The sequence below is a fragment of the Neovison vison genome, chromosome 13, assembly GCF_020171115.1.
Source record: "Neovison vison isolate M4711 chromosome 13, ASM_NN_V1, whole genome shotgun sequence".
Classification (NCBI taxonomy): Eukaryota; Metazoa; Chordata; class Mammalia; order Carnivora; family Mustelidae; genus Neogale; species Neogale vison.
This window is the reverse complement of record NC_058103.1, coordinates 30,838,472-30,862,743: the sequence shown is the minus strand read 5'-3', so window position 1 is coordinate 30,862,743 and position 24,272 is coordinate 30,838,472. Positions and strand designations below refer to the sequence as shown.

The window sequence follows — 24,272 nt, the reverse complement described above, 5'->3', positions numbered from 1 at the left end:
GGTTATGACAGCCCTAGGAAGTGAATACACTCACCTCAGAGGTCACTCCACTAAATCCCGTTCCCCTCAGCTGCTGTCCCCACCGTCCCCACTCTCTTCCGATCCAAGAGCATGGAATGGTCTTCCATCTTTTTGTGTCTTCTTCAATTTCTTTCATGAGTGTTCTGTAGTTTCTCGAGTACAGATCCTTTACCCACTCTCTGCAAGCCTCCAACCTATGACAACCACATTCCCACACTTCTCTCCCCGCATCACAGGTCTTCTCAGGACTGACCGACATCTGTCCCCAGCTCAGTCAACACTTTCTCCTAACCTGGGAGGAATAAAATGTCACTTTCCACGTTCCAGAGTCCACTTTCTCCTTGGGCACTTCTTTCCTCTCCTGTCTCCTTTGAAGTGTCACTATTATTGGCCCCCCATGCCTGCCCCCACCCCCATACTTTCACACTCACATCTGTGGAGGAAGATGTGTGGAGGTCCATGCTGGGTTGCAACCTCATCAGCAGAAACACCACAATCAACAAAGGTCAGCCCTTTACGGGGCTTTTGTTCTGCATTAAAGAGCACATAGGAACTCCTTCCCTTGCTTATTAACCCATGTCAGGTGGTGAGCCCCAAAGAAAACCACTAACCAGCCAACCAACCAGGTAACCAAACCTGTATCCATGTTCTAGAACCTTAAGAATAGGAAAACAGTTGGAGGTACAAGATGCTCCTCCCCCATTGCCTTCCTGGGACCAGAAGACGTCTCATTACTATTGTATTTTCTGGGGTTTGTTGGGGTTTCAGCACCGTTTAATGTCACACTAGTGATTCCAGAACAAGTTCTTTTGATCCTAGTCTGCACAAGCAAATGCTTCTAGAGATCCGGAGGTGTTCATCTTGGTCATGTTCTCTCCGTAGATGGGCTCTGATGCATGATGCTTTCCCCTCATCTGCTGGCTCCATAGCATGACGTAAGAGCTACCAGTCTGAAGGGCCATGAACTCTAACCCCAGTAGGGGCAGGAAGGGCCTGCCTGGTGGTGCTTGCAGCTAGGGGGGCCAGCGCATGGCCCTTACCTTGTCTTGCCACAATTAAGCTGGCCATGCAGTCTGGAACACTCGTGCCCGCTGCCAGGAAAGTAATGCCCATGATGACATCTGGGATCCCAAGCGTGTATCCAATAATAGTCACCTGCAGAAGAGCGGGGGAGGGGCCGTGAACTCCAGGAAGAACACCTAGGACCTTCGCTGACTCTGAGGGCTTTCAACTGGAACGTAGGACTGATGTTCCTGTTGCTGTTTTAAACCGATGCATAGGTTTCATGGGCATAGCTGTACGGCCCGTCTCTCACCCTCCCATAGCCATATGGTCTCTTTCTTTGCTCTCACGACCTCAGTGCATATAAGTAACATGTACTGAGCATTTACTGTATATAGGCACTCTACCAGGTATGTTGTGTACACAATCTCAGGTGCTCCTTTATCACCACCCACTGGTGAGGGGGCACTGCGGTTACACTCATTTTACGCCCAGGGAAACTGAGGCCCAGAGAGGTGATGGGGCATGGCCCATGGGCCAGAAGGTGGTGAGCAGTGGAGCAGGGATTCGGGACCAGGTCTTGCTGACTCTAAAGGCCATGTTCCTACCTCAGTGTCATGCATCTTGTGTATATGACTTGGGGTCCTTATCTTACTGACTTCTTAGCATAAGCTCCAAGAAATAGAATGGTCGGGTGGAAGGATCTTGATCTGCAGTCACACGCTCTACTGAGAAATGCCTGATGCTCCAGAGATGGCTGGAGCCCTGAGCAGCACCCAGATGGAAAGCCCTAGAAGCATTTGGATAACCCCATTCGTTCTGGCTTGCTCCCCACTTCTAAAATGGGAACTGTGGCACCTCTTGGGGTTGTTCACATTTCGATGGGTGGCTCCAATCCCAGTGAATGGTTGTGTGATTTAGGACAAGCTGGTGTCCTTTTCTGAGCCTCAGTTTCCTCACCTGTAAAATGGGTCTGCTAATAAAGATTGAGAAAATGTGAGGTGACAGTGCCTGTCCTGAGAAAGATGGTCACAGATGTAGGTTTCTTTTCTCTTTCAGACACCGAGGAGGGCAAAAATGAGCCACTTATCCATAGTGTTTAGTCCACGAACAAGAACTTCACAAGTCCAACCAGGCCGTGGCTGACATGCTTTCCACGGGGGATGCCAGACTTTGTACAGGAGCCTGGGTTGTTTTGGTATTGTGGAGGATGCCTCCATTTCCCCCACTTAAATCACTGAACTACCTGGCTAAGAAGCTGAAAGATGGAAGAACAGAAGGAAGGTCTGTGGGTGTGTGTGCGTGCATGTGTGTGTGCAAACGCACGCACTATCCAGGGTGCTTCAGACTAGAGATGCTGCCTGGGTGCTGCGTTGCCCCGGACTCCAGCCCTGGGCCCTCTGAGCCCAGCTGATACTTAGGCACCAGATAGGGGAGCAGACCTGAGTCCCAGCTCTGGGGCTGACTCTCTGTGCGACCTTGTGGAAGCCGTGGCCCTCTTCTTGGTCCTCAGTCTCCCCAAATGTGCAAAGGTGCTGGACAGGACCATCCCTTTCCAAGGTCCCTCCCTTTTCACAAGGACATTCAAGAATTAGTTTCTCTGAAGCCTTAGGGGTGAGAGATCCAAAAGGTGACAGGAGTAAGGGGTGGGCAGGTGGGACATCACTGCTGCCTGGTGGCCTCCACTGGGGCATAAGGAAAGCAGGCTCGTGGCCCCAAATGAGGGCTAACACGGGGTGCTATTGTCTTGATCAATTTCTACTATCAGGGTCATTCCATTTACCCCAAACTGAGGCGGGCTGAAGTTCAAAGCCACAAGTAGGGATGCCCTGGCCAAGCAGTTCCTGTGACCCCCACTAAGCTGCCCCCATGACTCTCTCTGCTTTAAGCAGCACAAGAGGGCTGAGTCAAGGTGTGGGGGGATGTGAGTGTTGCTAAACGTCCTCACAGAGAATGAGCAGAGCTGATTTCCTAATACTGCTGTTTCCAGTAACTGGAGGAAACGTTTCACCCATTCATTAATTTGATGTTTCCTAACTCCCATACCTACTCCTTCGATGTCAGGCAAATACTTTTTTTCCTCCTTGCAGTGTTGTTTTGGGCATGCACTTCAGTAAGAGAATTCCCTGGATCCTTTTATCACATATAAAGATGGGTTGGTATTTACCTTACTCAGAAAGATGTCAATTTACAAGTGCGATTCATGTAAGGCATCGTTTTTGTGATCCTTGATTGTCCTTCACTTGGGGGGTTGGAGAGTAGCTATTTTCTTTCTTTCTTTTTTTTTTTTTTAAAGATTTTGTTTATTTGACAGACAGAGATCGCAAGTAGGCAGAGAGGCAGGCAGAGAGAGAGGAGGAAGCAGGTTCCCTGCAGAGCAGAGAGCCCCATGTGGGACTCGATCCCAGGACCCTGAGATCATGACCTGAGCCGAAGGCAGAGGCTTTAACCCACTGAGCCACCCAGGCGCCCGAGAGTAGCTATTTTCAACTCTTCCCACACCCCAGTATGCACACACACGTGCACATGCCCCCCCCAACACACAGACACACATACACACATTGGCATGTGTAAGAATTTTAACCTTGATCTGAACAAAGCATGGATGTAGAACTGGCTACATCTCATGGTGAAAATAGTTGCTATCGACAGTTATTATCCATCTGTCATCCTGCCAGCTAGGGCCACAATGTCTGAGCAGAGACTTCTCTCCTCCCAGTGACCTTGTGAGACAGGGATGGCCATCCCTCTTCTGGAGAAGGGGTGACCGTGGCTCATGAAGGCTGAGCCACCTGCCGGCACTTCATGGCTGGCATGTGGGAGGTCTAGGATTCAAATGCATTTCCATGTGACCCTACGGCCCTTCCCTCCCCACAGGGTTGTACCCAGAGCAAAGGGAAAGGGCCTCCTGCTTACTGCTGCCCCACCCCCATGCCCTGGCCAATGAAAGGTTTGTATAGGAAGCTGTCACTTGTGGCCAGTACAGCTTACAAGGAGCTATGCCAAAGCCTCTTTGCCTGCAAAACTTGGGTGCAAATGGGGGTGCCTGGGTGGCTCAGTGGTTTAAGCCTCTGCCTTCAGCTCAGGTCATGATCTCAGGGTCCTGGGATCGAGCCCCACGTCGGGCTCTCTGCTCAGCAGGGAGCCTGCTTCCCCCTCTCTCTCTGCCTGCCTCTCTGCCTACTTGTGATCTCTCTCTGTCTATCAAATAAATAAATAGAAATCTATAAAAAACAAACAAACAAACAAACAAAACTTGGGTGCAAATGGCCTCTGAAAACTCCAGTAAGAAACTGAGGGACAGCTGAGGATAGCCATTGAGATCATGACTCAGGAGCCCAAGTTTAGAATTCACTGATTGTGGAACTAATCCCATAATAGTTGATAATTGTGCAGCCGGGCTAATTACTCAATCTGGATGCCTCACCTGTGAAATGGACAAAATAAAAACACCTATCCCACTGTTGTTGTTATGAAGGCTGAAAGAGTTTACTGGCAGGGGTTACAATGAAGGCTGCCTTGTGTTCATCTCCCACTGACTCCAGTCTCCCTCACATTCCCCCAGGGGTCCCAGAAAGGAAGGGGGACTAGGCCTAGCCCTCCAGAGATCTTCCCAGAGCATCCCCACTACCCTGCCGTATTCCTCTTCCCATTGCAGCAGCAGCGGGTCTCAGAATCTCATCTCCCGCCCCCAACTCTTGCCTTGAAGGCTGGCGCCATACTGTATCCATCCAGGAATCTGCAGTGCCCAGCACAGTCCCAGGCGCCTGTGATGAAACCCCTTCTACGGAGAAATAAGCCAACGTCTGCAAAGGGAGGTGGCTTGCCGAAGGTGGCACCACCGTGTCTGAGGTCGCTCTTGAACCCAGCTCTCCCATCTCCGGCAGGGGCTGGGCAGGGGCTGTCTGTGTGGCCCACCCCTACTTCCATAACCACTCACCAACCACACCATCAGGTAGGAGAAGACAGCGATCCACAACGTGGCCGTGATGAAGGTAACCATGAAGTACTTCTCCCAGCGGGGCTTGCTGCAGTTAGGGATGGTGACGCACAGGAGGAAGATGAGTGGCCAGGTAAATACCCACTTGGCCTTGTCCCCTCTTGCCTCTGCAGTGGGAGGGGGTGGAGCCCGAAGGGGGAGGAGAGAAACACATACCGGGTTACACATCTGCCAATCTACCTATCACCGCATTTTAGAAGTTTCTTCATCCATTAAATGGGAACATTTTCTCTTTCTTGGTTGGTGCAAGAATGACAAGATATAATATACATAAAATACGCAGCACACGCTGCAGCACATAGTTGGTACTCTGGAATTCTCAGCTCCTCCGTTCCAAGGTCATATACTCAGCTTGTTGTAGATACAAGACTAAAATGTAGGAGGGCTCGCCTGGCAGGTGCGATCTCACTGGCCCCTAGCAGCAGAATCCACAAACAATTCAACGAAGGAAAAGTGGCCTCACTATGTAAGGGCTTATTTAGCCAGAGTGATTCCAACTGGTTAAACAGTAATTTTGTTGTTTATGCAGTAAAACTTAAACTGACCCTGCCCCCCCCCGGGGAACTTACTTAAAAGCAAGTCTGGGAAACCAGTAAAATATGCTCAACTAGTCCCTGATAACAGAGCCCAAATACAAGGGCATGTCAGGTAAGGTGGAGATAACAGAGCCCGAATGCAGGAATGAGTCGGATCTGGTGGAGACATCCGATCAGTGGGGCACGCATACTGTCTCCCTAGCTACCAAGGAGTGTGGGCCCTACCTTTTGGGCACCAATTCCGACCAAGGTGATAGGCTAGTTCAAATAGCTACTATGGGGTGAATTGTAATTCAACTGGCCACCCATGTGTGACCTAGCATGACTGCGCAGCTTTCTCTGTGTGTTACAATCTCATTGGTCATCTACGTGTGGCCAGGCTCAACCACATGGCCTTTGCTCTATAAAAGTAGTCTGTGAGGCTGGGAGGGGTCGCCCTCTCTGTAAGAGGCGGCAGCGAACGGTCGGTTTGATTCTCGATGCTTGGAGCGAAATAAAGCTTTGCTTGACCTTCGCTTTGTATAAGTCTTGCTCCTTTGATCACAGACCTATCATTGGGGGACCTATCAACTAAGCCACTGAGTGCAAGCATAGTGTCCTTAATTAGCCACTAAGTATGGTGTACACATGCAGGCTCAAAATTAGCTTGTTGGCCACGCCAATAAAATAGTGGCAGACGGACTTCTGAGGATTCTCTCCTCCAGAAAAGCAATGAGAACATTGGCAAGAATGGTCAGAAGCAGCCTTTTTCAGAACTCTGGAAATTAACCAAAGGCGTATAGTAATTCCAGCGGAGTTTACTTTAGAAAACTGGCTGGATCTCAGTGAGAACAGTGAGCTTTGTGGAGTTTTAACTTGCTCTATTTTCCAGGTCCTTCCACCAGCTCTGGAGTCACCTTGAGAAACAGCATCCTGACATCCACCATAGTGGGGGAGGGCTGGAGCTCCTTCCAAGTCCATTTTTGGAGAACTGGCATTATTTGGCCTGTCCGGTGGTTTCCTGGAAGATCCCATTGTCAAGGCTATCTATTTTTCCTGAATCAGAGCTCAGCCAGTGTGAATAGCCTTTTCCTTGGGGGCATTTGTTGAAAACAATCAGAGGCAACTGTTGAACATCCCACTGTCCAAGGTGGTAGGTAACCATTGAAACAAACAATGCACTAGCCAAACAGCTTGAAAGGAAAAACTGGAGAAAGGGCTATCCACAGAGGGCTTTGCAAAGCTCCCACATATTTGGGAATCTAAAAGACCATGAGTATGCATCAGACTGTGCCCATAGATATTTGCATACTCAGTAAAGAGTTGAGGATGTCCTAAGCTTCCACCTTTGCCTGATGTTGAGGCTCTGAATAAGCAAGAAAATAAAAACTAAGATACATTTGTTAATTGTCTGCCTAAGTGTTGAAGGTGTGCCTCCAAACACATACAGAACTTATTGCAAAGACTGAAATACTTATTTGGTCCTGGATATCAAAGGAATTCTCTATGCAATCATTAGGTGGCCTTAAGAGAATCTAGCAGATATTTCAGGGGCCACACACAATGAAGACAGATTTTACAGAATTAGCTAAGAAAATTGACTAAACAAGCAATAATAATAAATAGCAATAACAAGAAGCCCAGTAAAGGGAGAAGAATCTGATTTGCAGCATTGTCAAATCTTATTATTTTAAATGCCCAGTTTCCAACAACAAAAAATTATGAGACATGCAAAGAAATAAGAAAGTATGTTCCAGGAGGAGTCAAGATGGCAGAGAAGTAGCAGGCTGAGACTACCTCAGCTAGCAGGAGATCAGCTAAAGAGCTTATCTAAAGATTGCAAACACCTGCAAATCCATCAGCAGATCGAAGAGAAGAACAGCAATTCTAGAAACAGAAAAACAACCACTTTCTGAAAGAAGAGATCCTAATCTCTTCAATCTTTTTTTTTCTTAATTCTTTTTTAAATTCTTGATTGAATTTTTAATTCAATCTCTTTTTTTTAATTCTTTTTTTATTTTTTTTCTTTCTTTCTTTTTGAACCTCTTTTTATCCCCAAATCAGAAGAGATCCCAATCAGAAGAGATTGGGAGATCCCAATCAAAGGAGATCCCAATCAGAGGAGATCCCTCACCCAATCGTGAGGGAGGAGAAATCCCCCCTCACGATTTGGGATCTCTTCTGATTTGGTTAAAGCATATTTTCCTGGGATTGTTGCCACCCTTTTAGTATTTTACTTGCTCCTTCATATACTCTTATCTGGACAAAATGACAAGGCAGAAAAATTCACAACAAAAAAAAGAACAAGAGGCAGTACCAAAGGCTAGGGACCTAATCAATACAGACATTGGTAATATGTCAGATCTAGAGTTCAAAATGACAGTTCTCAAGGTTATAGCCGGGCTTGAAAAAGGCATGGAAGATATTAGAGAAACCCTCTCCAGAGATATAAAAGCCCTTTCTGGAGAAATAAAAGAACTAAAATCCAACCAAGTTGAAATCAAAAAAGCTATTAATGAAGTTCAATCAAAAATGGAGGCTCTCACTGCTAGGATAAATGAGGCAGAAGAAAGAATTAGCGATATAGAAGACCAAATGACAGAGAATAAAGAAGCTGAGCAAAAGAGGGACAAACAGCTACTGGACCATGAGGAGAGAATTCGAGAGATAAGTGACACCATAAGACGAAACAACATTAGAATAATTGGGATTCCAGAAGAAGAAGAAAGAGAGAGGGGAGCAGAAGGTATATTGGAGAGAATTATTGGGGAGAATTTCCCCAATATGGCAAAGGGAACGAGCATCAAAATTCAGGAGGCTCAGAGAACGCCCCTCAAAATCAATAAGAATAGGCCCACACCCCGTCACCTAATAGTAAAATTTACAAGCCTTAGTGACAAAGAGAAAATCCTGAAAGCAGCCCGGGAAAAGAAGTCTGTAACATACAATGGTAAAAGTATTAGATTGGCAGCTGACTTATCCACAGAGACCTGGCAGGCCAGAAAGAGCTGGCATGACATTTTCAGAGCACTAAACGAGAAAAACATGCAGCCAAGAATACTATATCCAGCTAGGCTATCATTGAAAATAGAAGGAGAGATTAAAAGCTTCCAGGACAAACAAAAACTGAAAGAATTTGCAAACACCAAACCAGCTCTACAGGAAATACTGAAAGGGGTCCTCTAAGCAAAGAGAGAGCCTACAAGTGGTAGATCAGAAAGGAACAGAGACAATATACAGTAACAGTCACCTTACAGGCAATACAATGGCACTAAAATCATATCTCTCAATAGTTACCCTGAATGTTAATGGGCTAAATGCCCCAATCAAAAGACACAGGGTATCAGAATGGATAAAAACACAAAACCCATCTATATGTTGCCTCCAAGAAACCCATTTTAAACCCGAAGACACCTCCAGACTTAAAGTGAGGGGGTGGAAAAGAATTTACCATGCTAATGGACATCAGAAAAAAGCAGGAGTGGCAATCCTTATATCAGATCACTTAGATTTTAAGCCAAAGACTATAATAAGAGATGAGGAAGGACACTATATCATACTCAAAGGGTCTGTCCAACAAGAAGATCTAACAATTTTAAATATCTATGCCCCCAATGTGGGAGCAGCCAACTATATAAACCAATTAATAACAAAATCAAAGAAACACATCAACAATAATACAATAATAGTAGGGGACTTTAACACTCCCCTCACTGAAATGGACAGATCATCCAAGCAAAAGATCAACAGGGAAATAAAGGCCTTAAATGATACACTGGATGAGATGGACATCACAGATATATTCAGAACATTTCATCCCAAAGCAACAGAATACACATTCTTCTCTAGTGCACATGGAACATTCTCCAGAATAGATCACATCCTCGGTCCTAAATCAGGACTCAACCAGTATCAAAAGATTGGGATCATTCCCTGCATATTTTCAGACCACAATGCTCTGAAGCTAGAACTCAACCACAAGAGGAAGTCTGGAAAGAACACAAATACATGGAGACTAAACAGCATCCTTCTAAAGAATGAATGGGTCAACCGGGAAATTAAAGAAGAATTGAAAAAAATCATGGAAACAAATGATAATGAAAATACAACGGTTCAAAATCTGTGGGACACAACAAAGGCAGTCCTGAGAGGAAAATATATAGCGGTACAAGCTTTTCTCAAGAAACAAGAAAGGTCTCAGGTACACAACCTAACCCTACACCTAAAGGAGCTGGAAAAAGAACAAGAAAGAAACCCTAAGCCCAGCAGGAGAAGAGAAATCATAAAGATCAGAGCAGAAATCAATGAAATAGAAACCAAAAAAACAATAGAACAAATCAACCAAACTAGGAGCTGGTTCTTTGAAAGAATTAATAAAATTGATAAACCCTTGGCCAGACTTATCAAAAAGAAAAGAGAAAGGACCCAAATAAATAAAATCATGAATGAAAGAGGAGAGATCACAACTAACACCAAAGAAATACAAACTATTATAAGAACATACTATGAGCAACTCTACGCCAACAAATTTGACAATCTGGAAGAAATGGATGCATTCCTAGAAACATATAAACTACCAAAATTGAACCAGGAAGAAATAGAAAGCCTGAACAGACCCATAACCAGTAAGGAGATTGAAACAGTCATTAAAAATCTCCAAACAAACAAAAGCCCAGGGCCAGATGGCTTCCCGGGGGAATTCTACCAAACATTTAAAGAAGAACTAATTCCTATTCTCCTGAAACTGTTCCAAAAAATAGAAATGGAAGGAAAACTCCCAAACTCATTTTATGAGGCCAGCATCACCTTGATCCCAAAACCAGACAAGGATCCCATCAAAAAAGAGAGCTATAGACCAATATCCTTGATGAACACAGATGCAAAAATTCTCACCAAAGTACTAGCCAATAGGATTCAACAGTACATTAAAAGGATTATTCACCACGACCAAGTGGGATTTATCCCAGGGCTGCAAGGTTGGTTCAACATCCGCAAATCAGTCAATGTGATACAACACATCAATAAAAGAAAGAACAAGAACCATATGATACTCTCAATAGATGCGGAAAAAGCATTTGACAAAGTACAGCATCCCTTCCTGATCAAAACCCTTCAAAGTGTAGGGATAGAGGGCACATACCTCAATATCATCAAAGCCATCTATGAAAAACCAACTGCAAATATCATTCTCAATGGAGAAAAACTGAAAGCTTTTCCACTAAGGTCAGGAACACGGCAGGGATGTCCATTATCACCACTGCTATTCAACATAGTACTAGAAGTCCTAGCCTCAGCAATCAGAAAACAAAAGGAAATTAAAGGCATCCAAATCGGCAAAGAAGAAGTCAAATTATCACTCTTCGCAGATGATATGATACTCTATGTGGAAAACCCAAAAGACTCCACTCCAAAACTGCTAGAACTTATACAGGAATTCAGTAAAGTGTCAGGATATAAGATCAATGCACAGAAATCAGTTGCATTTCTCTACACCAACAACAAGACAGAAGAAAGAGAAATTAAGGAGTCAATCCCATTTACAATTGCACCCCAAACCATAAGATACCTAGGAATAAACCTAACCAAAGAGGCTAAGAATCTATACTCAGAAAACTATAAAGTACTCATGAAAGAAATTGAGGAAGACACAAAGAAATGGAAAAATGTTCCATGCTCCTGGATTGGAAGAATAAATATTGTGAAAATGTCTATGCTACCTAAAGCAATCTACACATTTAATGCAATTCCTATCAAAGTACCATCCATCTTTTTCAAAGAAATGGAACAAATAATTTTAAAATTTATATGGAACCAGAAAAGACCTCGAATAGCCAAAGGGATATTGAAAAACAAAGCCAAAGTTGGTGGCATCACAATTCCAGACTTCAAGCTTTATTACAAAGCTGTCATCATCAAGACAGCATGGTACTGGCACAAAAACAGACACATAGACCAATGGAACAGAATAGAGAGCCCAGAAATAGACCCTCAACTCTATGGTCAACTAATCTTCGACAAAGCAGGAAAGAATGTCCAATGGAAAAAAGACAGCCTCTTCAATAAATGGTGTTGGGAAAATTGGACAGCCACGTGCAGAAAAATGAAATTGGACCATTTCCTTACACCACACACAAAAATAGATTCAAAATGGATTAAGGACCTCAATGTGAGAAAGGAATCCATCAAAATCCTTGAGGAGAACACAGGCAGCAACCTCTTCGACCTCAGCCGCAGCAACATCTTCCTAGGAACATCGCCAAAGGCAAGGGAAGCAAGGGCAAAAATGAACTTTTGGGATTTCATCAAAATCAAAAGCTTTTGCACAGCAAAGGAAACAGTTAACAAAACCAAAAGACAACTGACAGAATGGGAGAAGATATTTGCAAATGACATATCAGATAAAGGACTAGTGTCCAAAATCTATAAAGAACTTAACAAACTCAACACCCAAAGAACAAATAATCCAATCAAGAAATGGGCAGAGGACATGAACAGACGTTTCTGCAAAGAAGACATCCAGATGGCCAACAGACACATGAAAAAGTGCTCCATATCACTCGGCATCAGGGAAATACAAATCAAAGCCACAATGAGATATCACCTCACACCAGTCAGAATGGCTAAAATCAACAAGTCAGGAAATGACAGATGCTGGCGAGGATGCGGAGAAAGGGGAACCCTCCTACACTGTTGGTGGGAATGCAAGCTGGTGCAACCCCTCTGGAAAACAGCATGGAGGTTCCTCAAAATGTTGAAAATAGAACTGCCCTATGACCCAGCAATTGCACTACTGGGAATTTACCCTAAAGATACAAACGTAGTGATCCAAAGGGGCACGTGCACCCGAATGTTTATAGCAGCAATGTCCACAATAGCCAAACTATGGAAAGAACCTAGATGTCCATCAATAGATGAATGGATCAAGAAGATGTGGTATATATACACAACGGAATACTATGCAGCCATCAAAAGAAACGAAATCTTGCCATTTGCGACAACATGGATGGAACTAGAGTGTATCATGCTTAGCGAAATAAGTCAAGCGGAGAAAGACAACTATCATATGATCTCCCTAATATGAGGGAGTGGTGATGCAACATGGGGGCTTAAGTGGGTAGGAGAAGAATCCATGAAACAAGATGGGATAGGGAGGGAGACAAACCATAAGTGACTCTTAATCTCACGAAACAAACTGTGGGTTGCTGGGGGGAGGGGGGTTGGGAGAAGGGGGGTAGGGTTATGGACATTGGGGAGGGTATGTGCTTTGGGGTAAATTGGAAGGGGAGATGAACCATGAGAGACTATGGACTCTGAAAAACAATCTGAGGGGTTTGAAGTGGTGGGGGGGTGGGAGGTTGGGGTACCAGGTGGTGGGTATTATAGAGGGCACAGCTTGCATGGAGCACTGGGTGTGGCGAAAAAATAATGAATACTGTTTTTCTGAAAATAAATAAATTGGAAAAAAAAAAAAAAGAAAGTATGTTCCATACACAGGAAAAAAACAATCAGTCTAAACTACCACTGAGGAATTCCAGACATTGTGTTAACTAGACAAAGACTTTAGTTTTTTATTAAAGTTTGTTTATTTATTTACTCATTTATTCATTCGTTTTAGTAATCTCTACACCCAACGTGGGGCTCAAACTCATGACCCTGAGATCAAGAGTAGCATGCTCTTCTGACGAAGCCAGCCAGGTGTCCCTATACAAAGACTTTATATCAGCTGTTTTAAACATATTCACAAAGGAGTTGTCAAAATGTCTAAAAAAACTAAAAAGAAGGAGGAGAATGAGTTCTCACCAGAGACTACCAATAAAGAACTAAAAACCATAAAAAAGAACCAAGAGAAATTCTGGAGTTGAAAAGTAAAATAACTGAGAAATTCACCTTTGGGGCTTAACAGCAGATTTGACTAGGAAGAAGAAATCAACCAATGACCTTGAAGATAGACCAGCTGAGATGATCTAGTCTCAGAAACAGAAAGAAAAAGGGAAAAAAGGCAGGAAGAGTACTTAAAGAACTCACATTCAAAAAGTTCCCAAACATTAACATGTGCATTCAAAAAGAATGCACATACTTCTCAAGCTCACATAAAATGTTCTCCAGGATCGACAACATGGTAGGTCATAAAACAAGCATCAGTACATTTGGAAGGATTTACATCATGTGAAGGATGTCTTACAACCACTCTGTAATGGAAAGAACTTAAAAAGCAGTAACAGGGGGCACCTGGGTGGCTCAGTGGGTTAAGCCTCTGCCTTCCGCTCAGGTCATGATCTCAGGGTCCTGGGATGGAGCCCCACATTGGGCTCTCTGCTCAGCGGGGAGCCTGCTTCCCCCTGTCTCTCTGCCTGCCTCCCTGCCCACTTGTGATCTCTGTCTGTCAAATAAATAAATAAAATATTAAAAAAAATCAGTAACAAAAGAAAAACTGGAAGTTCAAAATATGTGGAAATTAAGGAACACACCACTAATAGCCAGTAGGTCAAAAGAGAAATCACAAGGGAAATTAGAAAATACTTCAAAATGAATGAAAATGAAAACACAACATACAAGAACTTATGGGATGTAGGAAAAGCAGTGCTTAGACATTTATAGCTATAAATGACCATATTAAAGAAGAGGAAAGGTCTTAAATCAATGACCTAATCTTCCTCCTTAAGAAACAAAAAAGGAACAAATTAAGCCCAAGGAAAGCAGAGGAAAAGAAATAACCAAGATTAAAGTGGAATAAAATGGAAAATTTTTAAAAAAGAGAATCAATGAAACTAAAAGTTGGTTCTTTAAAAAGATCAATGAGGGACACCTGGGTGGCTCAGTTCATTAAGTGTCTGCCTTTGGCTCAGGTCATGTTCTCCAGGTCCTGAAGTCAAGCCCCAGGATGGTCTCCCTGTTCCTTGGGGAGTCTGTTTCACCCTCTCTCTCCATCCCTCCCTCCCTCATTCTCTCTCAATAAAATCTTTAAAAAGATAAAGAAGTTCAATGAAATTGACAAACTCTTAGCTAGACTATGACAAAAAAGAGAGCAGACTCAAATTATTAAAATCAGGAATCGAAGAGGTGATGGTTATATGCCTCACAGAAATTAAAAGAATTATTAAAGAAATACTACGAACAACAGTATGCCAACAAATTACATAACCTAGGTGAAACAGACAAAAGTCCTACAAAGACAGAAACACCAAACCTGGCTAAGAAAGAAAAAAAAAATCCAATAAGACTTATAACAAGAGATTGACATAGTAGACAGAAAGCCAAACAAAATAAACAAAAAAATTTTCTCTTAAAGTAAGGCCAGGATCATATTTCTACCAAATGTTTATAAAAGAATTAGCATGAATCTGTCACAACTCTTCCAAAAAGTATTAGAGAGCGGAACATCTTCCCGTTCACTCCATGAAGCCAGTATTATCCTGAGAGCAAAGCCAGACATCAAGAGAATGGAAACACGGACCAATATTCCTTATGAATATAGATACAGAAATCTTCAAAATTCTGGCAAACTGAATCAAGCAAACATGTAAAAAGGGACCATGGTACCATGACCAAGTGGGATATCCCAGGAATGCAGGTTTGGTTTGAATATGAAATTTAATCAATCCAGTATACCATGTCAATAGAATAAAGGAAAAAACAAACAAACAAACAAAAAACCAACCCTGCACAATCACGTCCACTCAGGCAAAAAGAAAAGGCAGACATTTAACAAACTCCAACACCTTTTCAAAACTCTCAACAAACTAGGAAGAGAAGAGAATTTCTTCATCTCGTTAAAGGGCATCTTTAAAAGCCTCAGCTAACATCATGGTTAACGGTGGAAGACTGAAAGCTTTCAACACAATGAAGATGTCTGCTCTGATCATTTCCATCCAACATTGTACTGCAGGTGTTATCCAGGAGCACTAGGCATGAAAAAGAAGTCATTAGGCTTGGAAAGAGAAAGTAAAACTATTCCTATTTGTATATGGCATGATCTCATAAAGAGAATATTCTAAAACTCCACACACACCAAAAAAACTATTATAGTAAATGAATTTAGCAAAGTTGCAAGATATAAGATCAATATACAAAAAAGGTTGTATTTCTATATGCTAACAATGAACGATCCATTATGAAATTAAATTTCTTAATTTCAAACGAAGGTAAGAAAACCAGTTCCATTTACGACAGCAGCAAACAAAACCAAAAACTTAGGAATAAATGTAACAAAAGTATAAGATTTATTGCTGAAAACTACCAAACAATATTGAAGGAAATTTAAAAAGCCTAAATAAATGGGAAAATCCCTATTAAATCCTGCAGACCTTTATTTTTCTTTAATAGAAATTGACCAGTGGTTTCTAATACTTACATGGAAATTCAAGAGACCTAGAATAGCCAAACTAATCTTGGAAGAACAAAGTTGGAGGGCTTACATGCCCTGATTTTAAAATTTACTTGAGAGGGGCGCCTGGGTGGCTCAGTGGGTTGAGCCGCTGCCTTCGGCTCAGGTCATGATCTCAGGGTCCTGGGATCGAGTCCCGCATCGGGCTCTGTGCTCAGCAGGGAGCCTGCTTCCTCCTCTCTCTTTCTCTGCCTGTCTCTCTGCCTACTTGTAATCTCTCTCTGTCAAATAAATAAAGAAAGAAAAATTTAAAAAAAAATCTTAAAATTTACTAGAGAGCTACAAGCCATCAAGAGAGTATGCTACTGGCATATGGATTTATAAATCAATGAAAGAGAATTTTGAGTCCAGAAATAAACTCATCCATTTAAAATGAACTGATATTTAAAAAGGGTGTCCAGGGGCACTTGGGTGGCTCAATGGGTTAAGCCTTTGCCTTCAACTCAGGTCATGATCTCAGGATCCTGGGATTGAGTCCCACATTGGGCTCTCTGTTGGGTGGGGAGCCTGCCTCCCCCTCTCTTTCTGCCTGCCTCTCTGCCTACTTGTGATCTGTCAAATAAATAAGATCTTTAAAAAGTAAATAAAAAAATTAAAAGGGTGTCAAGACTATTTAATAGGAAAAGGACAGTCTTTTTTAACAAATGGTGCTGGGACAACCTATCCACATGCAGAAGAATGAAATTAGACACCTCCCTCACACCACATACAAAAATTAACTCAAAACGGACTGAAGATCTAAATATGAGGTGAGACCATAAAGTTTAGATGAAAGCGAGGGCATAACTCTTCCTGATACTGGATCAGACAATGGTTTCTTAAAAGACACCAAAAAACACAAACAGAAGAAAAAAATAGATACACTGGATTTTACCAAGATTTAAAAGTTTTGAGCTTCAAAGGACACTATCAATGAAGTGAAAGACAATCCACCTGATAGGAGAACACATTCAGAAATCATATAAAGGTCTAGTTTACAGAATATATAAAGGACTCATCACTTGACAATAAAAAATCCCAAGTTGAAAAATAGACATAGGATTTGAATAGCCAGCTCTCCAAAGAAAATATAAAAATAGCCAATAAGTATATGAAAAGTTGCTCAACATCTTTAATCATTAGGAAATGACAAATAAAACTACTCTGTACCCACCAGTATGACTATACCAAAAAAGACAGATGATAATATGGGCAAAGATGTGGGGACAATGCGGACCCTCATACCCTCCTGGTGGGAATGCAAAGATGCACACACAGCCTCTTGGAAAAGAGTTTGGCAGTTCCTCAATATGCCCACACAAAAATCTGTACTCAAATGCTCCTAGCAGCGTTACTTATAATAGCCACAAAGTAGAAACCACCCAAATACCCATCAAGTAGTGAATGAACAAAATGCAGCATATAAACACAATGCAATGTTATCCGTCCGTAAAAAGGAATGAAATACTAACCCGTGCTACAGCACAGATGAACCTAGAAAACCTGCAAAATGCATGAGGTCAGACACTAAAGGCCACATGTTATGTGATTTTACTTATATGAAATGTCTAGAATAAGCAAATCCAACAGAGACAGAAAGACCAATGGTTGTGGAGGGGGATGGCAGAGATTGTTCATGGATGTGGGGTTTCTGGGGTGTAGAAATGAAAATTTTCTGGAATTGGAAGCCTGGGTGGTGAAGTCAGTTAAGAGTCTGACTCTGGGTCTCAGCTCAGGTCGTGATCTCGGGGTCGTGAGATTGAGCCGGGAGTCGGGCTCTGAGCTCAGCACAGAGTCTGTTTGGAATTATCTCTCCCTCTCCCTCTACCTCTCCCACTCGTGCATGCACACATGCTCTCTCTCTAAAAAGTAAATCTTAAAAAAAACCAAACAAACAACTTTCTGGAAATACATAGTGGTGATGGTTGAACAACTTTGTAAATATGTTAAAAACCACTGAACTAGACACTTCATAAGGGTGAATTTCATGATCTATGAATTATATCTCAATAAAAAAACTGCAAAGTAGGCTGGCAGGAGCTGTTTTAGCTCTGTACATCTGGGTTTGAATCTTCCTAAATCATTAAAAGTGTATTTACTAAGAAAAAAAAAAAACAACCCAGCCTGCTTGTAATAATGAACAGACTATGGTTAGCTCAAAAAATCAGCAAATCCATTCATGTATTCATCCTAGAAACTTCATCAGAAAGACATCTGTCTTCCCAAATCTTTCTCTACGTACCTTTCTGTGCCTTGTAATCCTTGCATAAAGAGCAGAAGGGTTTCCTGCTTGATTGCCCAAAATTCCTGGCTCTTCCCTTATCAGCGCACACCCTACCCCATCTAGGCAGTGAGGGCTCTCCACAATTGACCTAAAACTCCATATATGTGGGAAGAATCCACTTCAAGGAATCGCAACCCTGAACACTTAAATTCTCGGGAGCATCTTTGGAGATATATACAAACGCCACAGTGGGAAGATTGTTTCTTATTTTCAGATACAAACTTGTGTTGTTTTTGTCTGGTACAGGTTTCACATCTGGTTTGGACATCTCCCCAGGATCTGGCCCCACCCAGCTGGCAAGCCTCAGGGCCCACCGTTGTTCTCCATGAAACAGTGCTCTATCAGACCTGTGTTGCTGCTGTGATGTTCAACCCCTGGATGCCATCCATTAATGGACGGTGAGAGCAATTAAGCGGATGGCAACCAGCATTTCTTTAAAAGAAGTAAATAGCAGAGTTATGGTATACAGTAAGAATGAAATATCATCTTATGAGACTCCTGTTATATTTGACAGATATCTGTGTGTAAATTAGCTATTGCCGCAGGTCATGGTCAAAATAGGGCTCATGCTATGCCCCCCTCCCCCTATCTGCAGCCTCCCCATTGTTCTGACTCTTCCAGAAAGCTTTCCCTCATTAACTCAGTCCATGGTGATCTCTTTCTTCTGTAACTGCTTTGAATTGTAAGAGTATTTATGAACTATTGAAACCAGCGAAGCTGACCTATGGCTTCACTGCCCAAGTCCCCCACCTACACTTTTTGGGACAAGGTGCCAACGCAGCTGGTGACAGCTTCGGGTGACTTCTGCACTCGTCTGGAGCATATGATTAGCGGGAGGTGACACGCTGTCCTATTTGCTAACGGCCTGCACTGTGTAATTCAGCACTTTATTTACTGTTTTGTTCCCTGACAGCTGGGTAGGCTGAAATGCAGTGATTAAAGGCCAGAGACCAGACAGGCAGCGAGCAAAGCTCTGGCATCCGACACGGGGGTCCAATCCTGCTGGGTAACTCATGAGCTACGGGTCACAGGGCAAGCAGTCCCCCAAACCTCTTTTTCTTACCTTAGAATGGGGGTGATGATAGCAAATTGGGGGCTTGGGGACCAGATGCTTTCAGTGCACACCTCATCATTACTATTTGGGCAACTAATATGGAGCCAGTTCCGGATACTTTAGGGAGATATCAGACCATGGCTTTCGGTGTTAGCTTGGGTGGTACAGTCTCGTGGATGAGTGTTGAAGCCAGAATTTGAGCTGCTCATAGGCAGGGACCTGCTAGATCCTTACATGCTTATGCCCTCAGCAGAGCCCCAGTACATGTGAAATGAATGGGAGGCCAAGGACTAGGACAAGAATAGGAAAAGGCCATCAGAAATAAAAACGAATTTAAAAATACCTCACATAGCAGGAGTGAGAATTCCCACTTGAAAGCCTATTCCCAGGAGAGGATTTCTCTCGAGCACGCTCAGGAAATGAGAAATTTTCTGAACTTCTCCAAGAGAATAGAACACATCATGAGGACGTGTTATTGGAGTAGAAACAGAGAACCCAGTCGCACCTGCTTTGGGAAAGGAGGTGCCAATGTCCTGGAACCACCTCCCTAGGTCTTGCTGGGTGGCTGGGCATGGGAGTTCAGATTTGGTGAGATTCCTGAGACAACTGTGGCAGTGATCCCAATCACAGGGCTATTTTCTGCCAGCCATGTTTGTGCCCTGCCTATGACTGACCCAGCGGTGGTTCCAATCACACTGAGTTACCACAGTCTGTTTCTCAAGACACTGAACTTGGGACTGACGGCAATGAACATGGCGGAATTGTGAAGCGAGGATAGGACAGGCAGAGGAAGCGGGTCTGAGGGGCAAAGGTTTACATAGGGACGAGGAAGAGGACAGGGAGAGAGGGGGTCAGGCTGACCCTGTATTTCCTGGCTCTGCTTTGTCCTGAGACCCACCTGCACCAACTCCAGGAAACACCTGTGTACCTTTCTCATAAAATCTCCTTTCCTGCTCAACTGAACACTAGCTCACTCGTTACTTGCAACTGAAGTGTCCTAAGCAATAGAGTTACGAAGACAGGAACCACCCCGCCGTGGGAGGGGCTTCTCTTCAGGCCGTAAGCATCTCGCTCCCTGTTTTAATTCTGTGCTCATCACACAACCTCCTGCCCCAGGATGTGGTCTCCTGACATGTCCACCAGGCTGGGCCCCAGCCTTCTCATCTGCCAAGTGAGAGGATGAGACTAGATCATTGTTTCTGGGTTCTTCCTGACTATCCACATCACCTGGGGTGCGGGCAGGGGTGGGTGGAGTTGCTAACGGATTCCTGAGTCCTACCAAGATTCTTTAATGTCTCCAAGTTCTAATACATATTATCTTACCAAACCCACGCCTAGTGTGTTGTAAAAAGCATCTAACGTTGATTTTAATTAGGTATAGTAAGATACACAAAAGCAATAATCATGAAAAGAAGTTTCATAGTCACAGATCCCTAGAAACAAGGGGCAAGATATGTCATGCTGAGTCACAGGGAGAAGCACGAGGGTTGGTCAGGAAGCAGGAGGAGTAGGAGGAAAGCATGGGCAGGAACATTTATTGTGATTTCCATGGGAAAAGACAAGGCACAGCAGGAAGGCTTCAGATTGGCTAGTGTGAATCATTTCAGCAGGATCTGGGGTGTAGAGGCCATCTCTAGTTACCTGGTACTTGACCCAGCAGGAAGGCTTCAGATTGGCTAGTGTGAATCATTTCAGCAGGATCTGGGGTGTAGAGGCCATCTCTAGTTACCTGGTACTTGACTCAGCAGGAAGGCTTCAGATTGGCTAGTGTGAATCATTTCAGCAGGATCTGGGGTGTAGAGGCCATCTCTAGTTACCTGGTACTTGACCCTGGGGTGATTGCGGGGGGAGAGGAAAACTGCCTCCTGCAGCGGGAGAGGCAGACAGAGGAGGTGGCTCAGAGTACTGGCATCTGGACTGGTGAGTCTGCTTTGATTGGGTTGTGCTCCTGGATGAGTAGTTGGTGATCTCTAAAAGTTGGCAAATCTGAGCATGTCTGGGTTGTACTGGGCATGCGCTGCTCATTTTGGCCAGCATTCATTCACTCCTTTACTGGTAACAGCAAGCTAACGTTCCTTTCAGGAGCCAACCCTCCATCCCGCATCAGTCTACATGGTTTGAGGGCTGACTCCACCCCCTACTCTTTGGGTGTGGGTCGAGCACAACTAATCATGTATCCCGTAAATACTTGGTGTGTGCCTATTCTGGGCTAGGCACTATTCTAGGTACTGGGACTCCCAACAGTGAACAATGCTTGCCACTAGGAGGTTTACATAGGTTTGGGGCTGGGTGCATGACTAGAGTGTCAACCCTGGGAATTTTGCTGGTAATATCTTCCTCTAATATCCATTGTCCCTTTCTTATTAGAGGAACCTTATTTTGCTTGTAATAGTCCTTTTTCCAGCTAAAAATCTTAATTTCCTAGGCTTCCTTGCAGGTAGGAGTGGTCACAGCTCTTACAAAGAGATGTAATTGGAAGTCTATATGGTGGAGCTTCCAGGAAGGTGAATATTTTTGTGATAAGACACAAGTTTTAGGAGACACTGGGTAGCTCAGGTCATGACGCTTGGGTCCTGGAATTGAGCCCTGTGTTGGGCTCCCTGCTCATCGGGGAGCCTGTTCTCCCTCTCCCTCCCCGCTGCTCCTTCACTCCCTACTCAGGTTCCTTCTCTTGCTCTCTCAAATAAATGAAATCTTTAAAAAGAGGCAAGCTTTAGTGACATGTGTCTCTCGCCCTTTGCCCTTTCTCTCTGCTCCCGGCTGGAACACAGGCACACCAGAGGGGCAGGACCAACTGGCAACCTTGAAGACAAAAGCCACCCACTAAGGATGGAGGAACAGAAATGGATACTGGGTGAAGGATAGAGCTGCAAGACTCCCTGATTTCAGGACTCCTTATGAGGTAACAAAAAATTCCTCAAAGCAAATGTCCTGTCACTTGAATTTTCTGTCCCATGCAGCTTAATTCAATCCTCAACTCAGAGGCACCACCTGTGCTTTGAATTAACCCAATGGGATGGAAGTCTGGATGGCTGGTGGCCATCTTTGCAAGCCGTGCAAGGATAAAGCCAGCCCAGGGAAAGCACAGCTGAGAGACAGTATCTTGTAACCACTGGAGCCCCAGGTTCAGCTCTGCCTGAAGGTAGATTCTCCTAGGGAACTTGCCACAGTGGGCTTTTTTGGCTTAAACCAGCCTGAATTGGGTTTCTCTAACATTAAAAGAGTGTGGACTGGGCCACCTGGGTGGCTCAGTCAGTTGAGCATCCGACTCCTGATTTTGGCTCAGGTCACAATCTCAGGGTCATGGGATTGAGCCCCGCATCAGGCTCCAGGCAGGGTGTGGAGCCTGATTAAGATTCTCTTTTCCTCTCTCTCTGCTGCCCCCACACCCACAGCATGCATGTGCCCTCTTTAAAAAAAAAAAAAAAAGTCTGGACTAACTCATGGGTGAAAGGAGTTTGGGGGTGGGTGGGTAGCTACAAGGCTAATGAAAGTGTCTACACCCAAGGACATCTCCCCCACCACCAGAAGTCCCTGCTGGCCCCCACTGCCTTTCCTTCAAGTGTAATGTCAGGGACATCTGAGAGATGCTCCCCATGGACTCCAATCGATTTACAAACATAAGAAAGAGAAGGGCTGTGTCATTTGTGTCACTCAGCTCTCAGGTTTTCCTTTTGAATTCAGTAGAAAATTACAATATAATGATGTGGGGAAAAAACCTTTAAAACCAATGGTAACAAAACAGATGGCTAATCGTACTGGAGGCAAAAATTAAGAATGGATGCAGTTGTTGATGGAAAACTACAAACAAATGAATTGAGACAGTGTACTAGGCACTCCACCTAAGGGAGTGGTTAATTCGTGGGATGTGGGGCTGTGTCACTGTGTAATCAAGATATATACATGAACCCTGGAACGAGGAGTGTCTTCAAGATCTAGGGACTATAGCTCTAGACCAATGGTCCTCAAACGTGAGTTTAAATCTGAATTCCCTGAGGAGCTCATTAGGTGCCACCCTCCCCCACCTCCAGAGCTAATGGTTTGGCTGGTCTGGAATGGGAGCCCAAGAATTTCCATTTCTAACAAGATTCTACGTACTGCTGCTTGTGCTTGGACCACACTTTGGGCAGCACCCCTTCTGGTCGGTTCTATATGTAAAAGCAAGTGAGATACAGTTAACATTAAAAATTCACCCCCTTAAATGGATAATTAGTGGGTCTTCATATATTACAAAGCTGTGTAGCCCATCACCGCTATGTGATTCCTACGTGCTTTTCATCACCTCCAAAAGAAAATCTGTTCTCATGGGCAAGTCTTCCCCATTCCCCTCCTCTCTCAAACTCTGGCAACCACTAACCTGTATGTAGCAGATTTACCTATTTTAAACATTCCATATAAATGAAATTGTAGTACATAGGCTTCTGCATCTGCCTTTCACTTATGTATGTTTTCAAAGTTCATCCATGTGGCAGCAAAGGGAAGTATTTCTTTCCTTTGTAAGGATGAATAATGTTGCATTATATAGACACACCCATCAGTTTGCTTCCCTGTTCATCGTTTCATGGGATTTTGGATTATGCCTATTTCTTGGCTACAATTGATGCTATGAACATTCATATAAGTACCGCGCGCTAACCGATTGCGCCACTGGAGCTCCGATGCTATGAACATTCATGTGTGAGTTTTCATGTGGACATAGGTTTTCATTTCTCCTGGGCATATAGCTAGGGGTGGAATTGCTGCCTCATAGAGTGATTCTACATTTAACTCTTTGAGGAACCGACAGATTGTTTCCCAAGAAGCATACCATTTTACATTTCCAACAGCAACATTTGAAGTTTCCAAGAGGTCCAAATCCTGGCCAATACATTGCTGTCTTTTTCAAATCGAGCCATTCTAGTGAAGTGGTAGCTCACTGTGGTTTTGATTTGCATTTTCCTGATGACTAATAATGTTAAGGATCTTCTAACATGGACTTACTACTCATGTATCTTCTTTAGATAATGGTCTATTCAAATCTTCTACACATTTTT

General features: G+C 43.6%; 1 protein-coding gene across 2 annotated transcripts in view; it reads right to left on the bottom strand.

Moving 5' to 3' along the window:
• The window catches only part of SLC24A4 (solute carrier family 24 member 4), a 173,699-nt gene that overhangs the window by 8,459 nt on the left and 140,968 nt on the right, over positions 1 to 24,272 (bottom strand). For both annotated transcript variants that reach the window (XM_044230999.1, XM_044231000.1), the window contains exons 13-14: positions 4,964 to 5,130; positions 1,062 to 1,176 (exon numbers count right to left, since the gene is read on the bottom strand). In XM_044230999.1, the coding sequence (XP_044086934.1) occupies positions 1,062 to 1,176; positions 4,964 to 5,130 (282 nt within the window). The remainder of the gene's footprint in view (positions 1 to 1,061; positions 1,177 to 4,963; positions 5,131 to 24,272) is intronic.